The 14,702-nt window shown below is 33.6% G+C and overlaps 1 protein-coding gene across 1 annotated transcript in view; it reads right to left on the bottom strand.

The window, feature by feature from the left end:
* The window catches only part of dap (death-associated protein), a 38,064-nt gene extending 24,599 nt beyond the window's left edge, over positions 1-13,465 (bottom strand). Inside the window, exons 1-2 of the mRNA XM_056450934.1 lie at positions 13,269-13,465; positions 10,325-10,424 (exon numbers count right to left, since the gene is read on the bottom strand). Coding sequence (XP_056306909.1) covers positions 10,325-10,424; positions 13,269-13,323 — 155 coding nt within the window. The 5' untranslated portion in view covers positions 13,324-13,465. The remainder of the gene's footprint in view (positions 1-10,324; positions 10,425-13,268) is intronic.
* Positions 13,466-14,702: the final 1,237 nt, after the last annotated feature.

Raw genomic sequence — 14,702 nt, 5'->3', positions numbered from 1 at the left:
ATATCGAATTGACCCTAATCGATGACATGACAATTGTAACCGAATCGAACTGTGAGACCATTGTAGGTTCACCTACGGATAATACTTCTATTTAGCAATGATACATTTAAGTGCAAAAAAATGTTCAAATGCTAAATAATTAATTAAAATGATAAGTAATAAATATGATTCATATTATAATATATCGTATATAATTATTTTTAACCTTTATTTTTTATAGGACAGTGAACTGCAGATAGGAATGCATGGGGAGAAAGAGGGGAAGGATCAGCAAATGACCCTGAGCTGGGAATCGAACTTGGGTGACCACGAGCACCTCAGTGCGATATGTTGAAGCACAAACTACTAGGTCAGGGGTGATTGACAATTCATAGGAGGGAAGTTTTAACATTCAAGCACAAGAAAAAAAAAGTGGAAACCTGACATAGTTGATGCATCTTAAGATAACAGACATGACGTTTATATTTCAAGCATTACCTGTCACCAGTGATAATGCAAATCAGCACGTTTATCAAGTCACATCTGCTGCTGAAATAGATCAGTGGTTGTTGTGGTAGGGCAGAGAGAGGAGGGCGGGCCGTAAATGGCCTGTCGGCCGGCAGTTTTTGACCCCTGTACTAGGTTATTGACGCAGACCAATTATAATATATTAATAAATACATTTTATTTAATATAGTTTTTATAAAATCAATTATCAAGATTACAAGGTTTACATTATGACTTAAAGTTACCTAAAGACATATTTTTACTGAAAGAACTTTTTTTCCACAATGATGCCTCTTATTCATCATTCATTTCCGGTCAAAAAACAAACAAACAAACAAACAAACAAACAAAACTTGCTGGTTGAATAAAAGGAACTTCATGTCAGAATTTGCCAAATGTACATATTATGATTTCTGAGGACTCTGAAATTGTAGCTAGAACAAATGAAATTTCTAAATACAGTAAAACAGAAAACTGTCAGTTTAAACTGAAATAATACTTTGCTATTTTAATTAATTTATGATCAAATACAGCATCTATGAACATAATAGACTTCTTTCAAAAACACAAATCTTTCCTATCTAAACTTTTGAACAGTACTACATTTTTTTTTTTACAAAAAGTACGTTTAAATAAATAATTAAAAAAATGCAATAACATCACATATTTAGAAAGCATTTACATTAAAAAGCACATACAAGTGCTCTTGTGAAAGTAAAGAGTGTGAAACTATGAAAGAAGGGTTTTGATGAAATCTGTACAAATGTGGCCATCTTAACACTAATAACAGATGGAAAAGTTGATGCATCTTATATGACCAGTGATCTGATCAAGGAAAATGCTTGTTAATAGCAGGTTGAAACAGCGTTCTGAGTAAAGACAGGGAAGATGGTGGAGGCTCCTGCATCATGAGTGAGCTCACCAGCATAGCACATCACATTAGTGTCTCAGAGCCATTCCATTTTGGCCTCCGATCTATCTAAGAAGACCAAATTACATTTGACAGGTGGTCCCCAGACAGTGCCACTTGACTTGCTGCGACAAATGTGCAATTTTTTCATCAGAAGCCACCTGCTTACAGGCCATCTCTCTGCTAGCAAAGTGAAGAGGGAGGGAGAGAGAGCGAGCAAGACATGGTGTGCATGTCTGGAACATTCAGCACCCAGACACTTAAAAAGGCATTAATTTCTATGATAAAAAAAAAAATAAAATACAGGGAAGCCACATTTCAATCATCCACACTCAATTCTGAGATGGAAGTTCTCACTCTAGAACTGACCAGAAAGATGTGATGATCTGATCTGTGGCATGGAAAGCATAAGATTTCACTCTGATCTAATTGAAAACACTGGGACTTTGTTTACAGGTGTGTATGAGAGCTTTGTGAATGAATTATGTTAGTTGAGAACTAGTTTTAACCAAACAAAACCAAACCAGATATAAGAAACAGAGTGTAAGGACATATCTGCACCTGATATTAAAAGAAAGGGAAGGCAATTTCAGAAAGGCTAGCAGATGCAAAAGCTAAAGATGTTGCCAGAATATTCACTGCCCAAAGCAGACCTGAGACCTGTTGCACAAAGCCAGTAGGGTTTTAACCTAGATATGTTCGTGTTTAGTTTGAGCAAACTCTGACTTTTCTAGCTTAAGAAGTTTTGTTGGCTTTTATCGGGTTGTCACAACGACAACTTGCGCTAAGTGGCTAAACTGCTCTGGGTACAATGATATTTTATCTGATGTAATTAAGCAACTTCCAGTCTTATTTTTAACTCCAAATTACTTTTAACACAAAGAATTGATACCAAAATTGTATCTTTTGTTAATAATAAATAAATAAATAAATAAATAAATAAATATATATATATATATATATATATATATATATATATATATATATATATATTATTAACAAAATAGTTTTGAACTGTTAATTGACATTAATAAATGCCTTTAAATATAAACATGCAGATATAAATTTTCTTTAATATATAAAGCTGAAACTTGTCTATAGCACTTATTCACTGCTGCTCTTATAGTTGTGTAAATTGCTTCCTTGTCCTCATTTGTAAGTCGCTTTGGATAAAAGCGTCTGCTAAATGACTAAATGTAAAGCTTTTAAAATTACTGTCTTTTGCGCTGTTTATGAACTTACATTATTAAAATCAGTGGATTTATTAACTCTGATATAACAATATTTTCTTCAATCTAATGCCTTGATAGTATTTTGCTGCAGTGTTTTGTTCTGCCTTGTAAAAGGCATTTAAATTCATTGTATTTCTTAAATGACATCACTTTATTTTCAATCACTCATATGATTGGCTGTTTTGCTGCACATCACTCTTTCATCTGCATTTGGTCAAGAGTTATTCACTAATGGTATGGGTTAAATCTGGAGTAGTGTTCGGACACCACTTAACCAGGTTGGATTTGTTTGGTTTTGTCAACCTAAACTTATTCTGCAACCCAGTTTGTTCAGCTCGTTTTGTGCAGCAGGCCTCAGAGATCAGAAATAACAAAACAAGGGAAAGATAACTTCATGTGCCACTTATCAATGAGAAAACAAAGTTTTTTTTTCTGAGGCACATGCATTTTTTTGTTTAAATGATCACAAAATATAAGGGTAAATAGGATTTAACATGTTTTGAGCTTGTAAACTTTCAACCACTTTCACTGCCATCCATATCCTTTTAAACTCCTCAACCATCACCAATGTAATGGGGTTTTGTTCATTCGAGAGCAATACCTCTGTCACACCGAGTTCTCCTGCAAAAGTGATATGGAGTGAGACAAAAAAAAAGAGTCTCGATTAAATCTGAGCACAAGTTATCATAAGAGGTGGATTTTAATGCACGTACCAAAGCCATAATGTGGCTTGGCTGACCACTGAAAATGAATGTTACCACCTGGTGGAAAAATCCCTCAGATAACCATTACTTCTGTCTATTGTTCAGTTTTGGCTCCTTACACCAGATCTTGTTTCACTGGACTTGCACAGCTATTCCCATTTCCCTCATTCTGGCTTTCTGAAACTAAAATCAGTTGAGACAAGGTCACTGTTCTGCCCTCACTCCGGTGTCTCTCTTCCCAAAGTTAGACAGACAGATAAACTCTTTCCAACACGTGAGATTGTGGGAGAATGCTGCTTTATTCCATGCCACATTGAGTATGTTGAAACAGAGTGAAACTATGTAAAAGATGTACATAAAATGAGCTATAGTAATCTATGTACATAACAATAACATCTGAGATAGAATATAAATACAAACAGATAATAAACTTACAGACAATGCTTCTACAGATGATCACAGGATGAGAGGATTGTAAGTGACTTCTTGTAAGGTGTTCTTTTTTAAATGAGGCTAATAACTGATTCTAACTGTCAGAATGTATCTATGGCAACAACAATTTAAAAGAAGCTAAATGACTAGGCATTAATTTATGGATTCTAAATGCTAATATTTAGTAGATGATCCAGCACAGTCACAGAGGTCTAAATTCAATTTAATAGCACTTTCTGAGGATTAATCTTGAAGGATTTTGTTTCAGCCTCTCTCTGTTGTTCAGCTTCTTTCTGCCACCATTGTATTTGTCCATGTCTGGCACATGATTTTGGCTTTGGTTTTTTTTTTCTTCTTTTGACTAACTGAATGCTTGTCAGATGTCTTTTATGGCAGCGCTTTGTGTAATGACTCACATTTGCCGATTATTATTTTGATCATTATGCATGTGCATCGCCCACATGCATACACTAGTAATAAGGTGGAGACAGGATATCCAAGATGGCAAATGTAATTTGAATACCTTCTAAAATTAGGCTACAATAATTTTACATTTCTACTTTAATTAGGCTGGTAATATTAACTCTAATATTGAGCAGTTGGTGTTCTCAGAACTATCATGCAATTCTCTAATAATACCAAAATAAATCTGTGTAATTTGATTTAATCAATACACAAAACCACAATATAATAAGCACCAGCCTTTTTGTGAAATGTCATTAATATACTTGCAGTTTACTTTCCAAGAAATAATTTAGTTACTGAATTCTGTGCTAGCTACATAACACTGGCTTGTGGCTTTTTTGACAGAATGTTCTTGTATTATTAAGAGACTAGTCTTACAGAAATGCTAAGGGGTTAACCAGAGGTAACTATAAATATTATTAAATATGATGACAAAAAAGTTTATTGCTTATTATTTTAAGTGTTTCCAGTTGATTCTGCTGTACTCTGTACAAGTCTGAGCAGATTTGTAGTTTACAAGTTACAATTTTGAGTTTGAGAATGAAAGCTTTGTAAAATTTGTTATTCGTGTAATGGCAGTGAATCTAGTAACTGCAAACAAACAATGAAGGTAAGAGTACTGAAAAATCATACTTAAGTAAAAGGTCCATTACTTAAAAAAAGTATTTGTTGTAAATATTAGTCATAATGAGTAAAAAAGTATCCCTTTTGAAATTACTCAAAAGTAGTGAGTATTACACTGTGAAAAGTTGATGCGTTTACATGCAGTTTGTGCAGGGATGTGTAAACGTAACATTCTGTAGGCATCTTCCTATATTTGTTCGTTCCTTCCAATGTTCCTTCCATTGTTTGTTCTGTCCTTCCTTCATTCATTTGTTTGTTTGCTTCTTCATTCATTTGTTCCTTCCTTCGTTCCTCCCTTCACTTATTCACTCATTTGTTCATTCAGTTTTGTTTTGTCCTTCAGTAGGTCCTTTGTTCATTCATTCATTCATTTGCTCTTTTGTTCCTTCCTTCCTTCCTTCCTTCCTTGAATCCTTTCTTCATCAATTTGGGAATTCCTTTCTTTGTTCAGTCCTTCCCTTATTCGGCCCATCCTTCCATTCTTCATTCGTTCCATTTAGTGATCGTTTAAGGCTGCTTGGTGATTTCAGTCATCATACAGTCTAAATCCTTCATTTTCTCATCAGTGACAAGCAGTCTATAAAAAGTCTTTGGGTCATTGCGTGTAAAGATTTTGGACATCCTCTTGGACATTTTTAATGGATCCAAAAGGTTTGCTGCATTTATCAAGCGCCCATGTCTTCAGGCGGTTCAGTATGATGCAATTTACAATCTATGTGGGATTTGATTGGACAGGAATTGCAGGACTGATTTTTCTACTTTAGCCAATCACCATAGTCAAGAAAGAAAAAGTAGAGACTGAAGGTTGAAGGAAAATAGTGAAGTAAAAATATCGATACAGCACTAAAAATGTACTCAAGGGAAAGTATACTTTTTTACAGCTACTTAGCAAATTATAATTCCTGAGGAAAAGCTACTCAATTACAGTTCGAGTTATTATAATTTGTTACCTTACACTACTGCAAAAAAACTCTAGGCAATTGGATACATTTAATTTAAGTTGTCTTTTCATTAAATTCAAAAATATTTACAATTATTACAAATAAATAAAATAATTACAATTAAAAAGTACATACACATGAAAGATGACATTTTAATCCCCTTTGATTAGTTTTCATCTAAAAAAAGTGTTAATTCTATTATATTGTTAATATATTATATTGTCTATTATACTGTTAACATTTCTTTAATATAAATTTAAGAAAAATATCAGATTTGCTCCTTGTAAATTGCAAATGATTGGTCTATAACTAAACTAAAAAAAAGATTGAATGATCAAATACCAAACAGCCAAAAATAATAATAATAATAAAAATAAATAAATAAAAAAACCTCAATGCCAACAACTAAAACAACCTTTGAACTTCAAAACACAAAGCAACTTCACAGGAAAATGGCGTGTTTCCTCGTGGCTTGCCAGTGGTAAAGGAAAAAGTGAAACCTTATAATGTGGGTGGACGGATCACATTCTAACATCATGGTGCACTTCTTGGCCACTAAAACCACATTTCGGCCTCTTCTCTGAAATGACCACTTGCAGACGTGTGCCATGTTTATGAAGGAAAGCCTCAGATATAATACAGCCTGTAAGATTTCCTGCAGCAGGTTGAGTGAGCTGATAAGGGCTGAATGTTGACAAAGTAAAACTGGTTGGCCGATTATTTATCAGGTACTGTGGTGAACGGGGATTTCTAACAAAGCCAAAAAGCCAGAACTGGCAACCAAATCCTCAGTGGTGCTCAAAACAGGTCAGCTTGAACACAAGCGAGAAAGACAAACTTTTTCACTGGACTTACGCACTAAGCTTAAAACTAACAAAGACAGCTATTTAGCTTAATCTTGACCACGATGAAAAAAAGGAACATGAAGTAATATCCGTATGCTGCAATATCTTCCTTACTGACACACCCAAGACTGCTATGCATAGCTTGCCACCAAAAATGACCGCCATGTGCTGCTCACCAATGCAGAAAGTTGTGTGGAGATGTCAGTGTGCTGCTATATTCACCTTCGCTCTTACTCATTAGGAGACAGATGGCCACTAAGAGTGACTGCATCATCATGTTAAATATTCTGGACTAGTGTGGGCTGTCTAACCAACACAGAGAGTACAAGCTAGGAACAACATTTCTCATTTTAGCAGAAAGCTCTCTGTGTGCCCACAGTCGTATGGGAATTTGGACACCTGTGTCAATGATCAAGCGTTTTGCAACTCTGACTCAATTTCGAAATAAGACTTTACTGCGTTTTAACTGGTGTTACTAAAGCCTGCAGTTAGTGTTTGATTTAGTTACTTAGAAGAAAGACTGTATCATACATTTTAATCTAACTGAATGAGTGAACATTGTTTAAATGTGTTTGTATACATTTTTAGTTTTATTATAATTTAGCAAATTAAGCCTAGGAAATGCTTAAGTGGACAAAGGACAAAATAATAATAAGTAGCTGACTGTACACCAAGGCTGTTTTAGTTTAATGTTTCTCAATTTATTTTCATTTCGATACTATTTTTAAATTACCTGTAAATTTCAGAGTAGTCTTAGTATGTTTCATTAATGGTTTTAGTTGAGTTTTTTTTTTTTGTGAACACATGTCTGTTTAGCTTTTATATATTTAGTTTCAGTTTTAGTTTGAGTAGTTATTGTTTAGCAGACTTAACTGAACACATCTAGTGTTCCCCAGAGCAAAGTTTAAAGGGCACCTATTTTACCCCTCTTTAAAGATTTAAGAGAAGCCTTGTTTCTCCAGAATGTGTCTAAAGCGTCAGCTCAAAACACCCATCAGATTATTTATTATACCTTTCAAAACTTTGTAATTTTCAATTTTTAACTTTGCACGGCAAATGTGACAGGATACATGATCATTTCCACTGCTGTATGGATATTCGTTATGTTAATGTACAAAATAAACCTGATTTAACGTCCACAATCCGGGATTGAATCATCTTTTATAATTGTACAGACACATGGCTGTGGTGATAAAGACAGTAAACATTGCTGTAATTCATTACAAACATGCACGGTTTTAAAAACGTTTTAAACTTGTAAAACGCATTCTTGATCACATTTGTTAATGATTACACAGAGATGAACAGACCTTTTAATCCCAGTTGCTTTGTGCACGTCCTGTCTTGATAAGATTATACGCGTCACTACAGAGACATGTTAATATGCAGCTGTCAATCAATTGTGGTGAGCCTCAAAATCAAAGAGATTTTGATCCTATTTTAACGTCAGGAAATATATATATATATATATATATATATATATATATATATATATATATATATATAATAAAAAAAAAAGAGACTTTTGTGTTTCTTTCACCTCAATATGACTGTGGACACACTATACCCTTACACAGCTCTGTCCAAACAGCTTACAAAAGAAGATTTTCATCATGGGTGCCCTTTAATGTTTCTCTAGCTTACATGAACCATAAACGAAACAATTGTTTGAAATGATACCAAACAGAAAACCATACAAAAGCAGTTTAAATAAATAAAAGTAAAACTTCTGAAGAACTCAGACAAACCTTTTCTTATTAAAGATAATATACAGTCAAGCCTGAAAATAGTCATACGCCAGGGCTATAAATAACTTAAGACTTCATTGTATATTGTTAAACATTATATGTTGATATGGAAAATATGTTTTTGTGCTTAACTGATGTGTTCGGTTGTAAAAGCATCATCACAGGTTTTTCACTAAACACCTACATGTGGCTTTATTTCAATGACAAATGTAGTGAGCGCAGTATAACAAGGCGAGAGCAGATTTATGTAATAAGTGATTTCCTCTGTACAAACCTTCTCACATTCTGAAATATACACTACTCATATGTACTCACAAATATATATTACAACTGTCTGCTCTCGTTTAGTCAGATGATGCGGACTCACAATTTGTGCCTTGTATTCTCTTTTCCTTTTGTGCATTTGCTCTCAAGATCCTCCTGTTAAATTAGTTATCCTAGAGAATGTTGATATGATTTATCTATTGGTACACTTGTCATTAGCTACATTTCCATCCACCTATTTTTATAAACATATGCACATAACCGAGTAGGACAAACTTTTTATTCGATGAGAAAAGATGCGCATAAACTACAATGGAAACACTTTTACCGAACAAATTTCAGTATGCGCATTAAAAAAGGTCATGTGATTTTGTTATAAGAGATCATGTGATGATAAAAGTGTATGTGAATGAACAAACCAGCCAGCTGACCACATTGTAAAACATCTGAAATGTTGTTTTGGTCATTCTAAAACACCACAACCATTTCAGTATTAGTGTTATTATATTATTAATGACCTCCAGAAACAACAGCATCTGTGCTCCGCGTCTCACGCCTTCAAACGCCCCGGTGCGTTCACTGTGTGTCAGGATTGTCTTCTGGGGCGCAAGTCATTTATTAAATATAGAAAAGATTCACGCAGCTTCTCCTACCGCAGCAAATTCTGTTATTACTATTGATATTTGCCGCCAGTTAATCAGCAAGTGACGATTTTGTTTGCTTTGACTCATTAGATGGAAAAGCTGTTTTATTCACACATCTTTTATTCTGTAATCCAGTTGAGCATAAAGTTAATTAACATTTTTGGATGGAAATGTAGCTATTGAAATAACGCCACAACCACAGGTCAAATTTTCTGACACACAACTGGTGCTTATTAATTCTGAAAACTATATTTTTTTTGTCATTTGTTTGTTTTCAGTGTCTGTTACTAGTTTAAATTATTTTTGTTCTCCATTTATTGTTCAGTTTTAACTTTATTTCAGTTAACAAAAATGTTTTTGATCAATAGTTTTAGTCTTAGTTTTCATTCACTAAAATAACCTAGTACACAATGCTGCTAAAATGTTTTGATTATGCGAGAAGACTAGAGCGATGCACCACATAAAACTAACACAGCTAAACTGGACAGTCAATAATAGTTCAGTGTTATTATGCAAAGTATCTAACTGCAGAATTCGGCAACCAAAACAAAAAAACTTCCACAGAGCCATGCAATAAACAATCGTTAGTTTAAAATGAGACTCATTATGGTCGGACAATATTTATCCGAAGAGCTCTGAACATGCTGGTTTAGTGCAAAAAACTAAATCATAAAAGTATAAACCTGTAAACAGTTAGTAAACAGTTATAATTTGATAAATGAAACTGAAATGTGTTATTGCTTAGGCTACAAACTCGAGCATTATAGGATCTAGTTCATATTTTATCATAATCGTAGGTCTAGATTCTCCTCATATATTCTTCAAAACTTCAATAAATAAAAAAATAAAAAAAATCAATAAAGAGCACAATCATGACTCTGATAAATCTATGCTAAAAATAAAGTCCACCATGTGCTTTACTAGAAGAAACAGCGTGTCAATGCGGAGGCGTGAGTTAGAGATGAGCTCTTTATTTTAGAGTTGGAAGTGAAATGCATACTGCAGAAAAGTGAAGGTCAGCACACTTACATCACAGTCTCATATTCTTTACTGTCTTTGTCATCCTTCTTGTCTGGCACCTCATTTGCAGACTGGTGCTTCTGAACTATCCTCATGCCTCCTGCTTTCACTGCCAAAAAGACAACAAAAACAACAGTTTATCTTCCGACACTGGTGGTGAATGAGATTGCTTTCATTATATACTGACATATAAATCACAAGCAGCCGTTTAGTGCGCAATCTTATGCTATCTTTTGTCCCTTGGCCTACTTTTAGGGAGATTACACACAGGTCATTATCTGATTTCTTGTGAACTTTACACTGCACTGACAGATATGCTGACAAAGTGAATTACAACATGAAGAAAAAAAATAAGTGTATAAAAAAAATATATAGCATGTCACATAATCTTTAACATATATTTTCTGCTAGCAACAAATGACTAGTGCAACATGCAAACATTTTCTATTAGTTTATCCTGCTCTAGCAGGGACATTCCCTGTGCATTTCACATCTCTCATGAACATGTGTACACAACAAAAAAACAGTCAACAACTTTTATTATTTGCATTTCTTTTGACACATTAGCCACAAAATCAATTTATTCTATTTTTGTTAAATGCAATTGTTGTCGAACCTCAATCCATGTTTACAAACTTAACTTTACTCTTAACTTTTACTTCTTCAATGAGGTATGTGCACAGCAAGCGCTTTTTAGCCAATGATAAACTTCCGTAAAAGCTTAATGTGACTATTTTCATTTACATAAGGTTTCTTTCACAGTATCAACGTTGCAGTGTAATTAAAATACATTCAGTTAAATAGACTTAAGCATTCATTTAGTTATTCAAGCGTAAAACGAGATGAAAGACAGTGTAACTGCTAATACCGTCAGAATCAGCAGGCTAGCGCAGAAATTCCATTGAAAATACTAGGGTAAAATAAATGTTCATATTTTGAGGACATGATTGGGTAAAACGGAATTTAATGCAGTGCTTCTTGTTCGGTCTGAGGCCCACTTAACTTCGTATATCTCTCAGGCAGTGAAGATTACTGATTTTTAAAGTAATAAGACCTTAAACATGGCAGTTTTATCACGGAAAGATAGTTCACCGGAAGCGCTAAGGCAGGTTGGCTGAAGTTAAAAGTCTGTGTGCATATACCCCATTATAAATTATGCACATTTAGACACATTCATAAACATACATATCTGCATACCATAAATAAATATTATTTTTTTATGTAATAATACTTTGCTAGTAGATTTTTGTCAACTTGTCAGCAAAAACTGAAAATTTTTCCATAACACTTCAGTGTTTGCATCAAATTAAACTGACAAAGATGATTGTATATTAAGGCTGAGCGATTCATCGAAAAGCAATCGAAATCAACATTCAGAAACTATAATCGATCTAATTTTTCCAGATCAATTTTTTCAATTACTTTCCCTACCGTTTGTGGAGTCAAGTGACCCCGCTCTGTTAAGACTAAGTTATACTTATGATATTATGATTTATACTTATTATATTATTCTGATATTATACTACGCTTACAATGACACATAGAGCAAGCTTTGTGACTGGTCGGTTTGGTAGTAGTGACGAGGGTGGGCGGCACGGAGAGCCGCATTTTGGGAAATGTGTGTTTTAATTCAGTTGTTCAGCATTGATGTTTAATAAATAATCATAGATAGTAGATAGTGTGTTTACTTCAAAAATATTTTAATCAAGTAATGCACCCTACATTCAAAAATCTTACACTTGTAACATGTAACATATTTACTGTACAAAACTCGTCAGTGAACTATGAGGGCAAAAAATAAATAAATAAAATCATTGGTTATAAATTGTATTAGAGTTAAAATGCTCAATTAATCGAGAGTTTGATTTTAGGTCAAATTTCCCAGCCCTATTGTATATTCACAGAAATCATACTAAATGCAAGTGCCAACTTTAACATTAAAAAGGTGTGTAATTATTTTTTACCATCATTCAGAGCAACATTTATATTTACATGAAAAATAACTAAAGACACTAACTGACATGTACTTATTTTATTATATTTAAGAATTAGGAATCACTCTAAGCTTATATTTTAAATGATCTGCAAAATTTAGGATAAAATGTCTGATTAAGGTAATATTATTAATTTAATTAAGAACTAATTATAATATATAATATAATACTTTAGTAATTGGGGCTGCACTGTCATCTTTTTAAGAAGTCATTTAATAATTCTTGTTATAAATACGCCTGACAATTCTGACAACTCATTGTTAGTTTGAATGACATTTTAGTGGGCGTCTTCTATAAAGCTTGGTAAAAATTATAATTATATAAAAGCACTTTCTTCATATTAAATCAGTTACATTTGATATTTTGTTACAACTCTTTCCAACTGAGGTAAAGTTGGTTAAATATTCGCACATTCATTCAGTGACAACGCTCTCTATATTGTTTACCATGGTGCTTTGAATATTCGGTTTGAAATTACATGCAAGTAAGAAAACAACATTAGCACTATTTATTTGACTATAAACAATGTTGTACTTTCATAGTCATTGGCTGCTAATATGATTTCACTAGTTAGAGTTAACAAAGTATACTTTTCTGAAATGATAATCAAAGAGAATGTGTGAATATAAAACCAACTTTACCTAAATCTCTTTCCAGAGTAAAAACTACATTAAAACACTTGGAATGTGTCATCATAACCCTGAGCACGAGACTAAATAACCTCTCAACCATGTGACTCTTGCCCAGCAAATGTCTCATGGTAATTTGCTTACATACAAGTATATGACATAATACACGTTAAGAAAAAAAACTCAAACAATACATAAAATCTGCAAAAATAAATTTTTAAAAGAAATATTTTCCGAATCAAAAAGGTGCCATTTAGTATAATGATTGACTAGACTTCCCTGCAAAAAAAACAACAGCAGAAGCAGCAGCAGAGTGCTCATGAACATTACCAGCAGGAAGGTGACCAGCTCTGGTCTCGGTTTTCTCTTTGGGCGGCGATGACATGGCTGCTGTCAAGCGCTTCTTCCAAAGAGTCGCTTCGTTGTCTTCAAAATAAAAACAATCCTTCAGTTTCCTGGCAGAAAAATAACGCAGACTACCGTCGACTTCGTCAACGTGGCTTTTTCCTGCCCATTGTTTGGCAACGGTGCGTGATGACGCCAGGGTTCGGCTCCAGCCAATAAGAGCGTTTGTCCAGGAAGGATGTTCCTCCTCCTTCCTATGGGAAGTCAAATGGAACACACGGGGAGAAGCAAATAATAAAATCCTGCATGCGTTCGTCGAAAAAACAAAGTTGCCTAATAAATTATAAACAGCTGATGGAGAAAGTTAAATATTTCGAGAGAATCCAGATACTATTGTTTGTCTTGTGTTCATTTAAAAGTTGAAATGACAAAAAGTGAAATAAAGATGTTAAATCGTCAGTATAGTGTACTATAGTGAATCAACCATAAAGAAAGAAAGAAAATGAAAGAAAGAATTAAAAAAAGAAAGTACTTTTAACGTTTAATATTTTTAATTTGTCATGTAAAATATTACTCGCATTGAAGAATGTCCATGCACTCTCAGTTAAAAATTAAGAAGGCTAAAATAATGTCTGTAAAAAGAAGTTATTTCCAGTTTCTTTCCTATGTCGAACACAAAAGAAGACATTTTGAAGAATGATGGTTGCTGGCACCCAAAAGCGTCCATGGTATTGGAAAAAATACTATAGAAGTCAATGGATGCCATTTAACCAACATTTTTCTAAATATCTTTTTTTTGTGTTCAGCAGAAGAAACTCAAACAGGTATTAACAAATAAAGGGTGAGTAAATTATGGTAGAATTTTAATTTTTGGGTGAACTATCCCTTTAAATCACATATGACAGCTTCACCTATTGATTCTCTTAGTGTCCTTCAATAAAAGTCAGTGTAGTTAAAAGTCAATGACTTGTCTGTATTTATTTAGGTAAAATCAACAGCTTATTTTTAGGTGTGACCCAAGGTGTGACCCCATGTTTGTTAATGAGGGAACTCCCTTTGACCCAACCTAAAAATCCTACGTTTTCTAATGAGATAAGCAGATATATCAGAATTAATGACATATGTTAGAACAGTGTATGTAGAGATATTAAATTATACAGTATTTAATGGAAGGATGTCATCAAATCCATTTGCAAATCACTACACATACTAGATGAAATGTGGTGGTACTAACATACTGTTCTCATCAAAAAGACTTCAAAAGAAAAAAAATAATAATTGTAAAGGTCAGTGATAATATTTACACATTGTGGTAAACGAAATCATGTCTGTCTCGCACAAGCACATGCCACAACATGATGCTTACCCAGTAAACATTTAGAAACTCAGAAATGAGGTAACCTTCACATATTTAATATT

This window comes from Danio aesculapii, chromosome 24 (assembly GCF_903798145.1).
Source record: "Danio aesculapii chromosome 24, fDanAes4.1, whole genome shotgun sequence".
NCBI lineage: Eukaryota > Metazoa > Chordata > Actinopteri > Cypriniformes > Danionidae > Danio > Danio aesculapii.
Note: the sequence above shows the minus strand (reverse complement) of the source record. Positions and strands in the feature narration are given on the sequence as shown.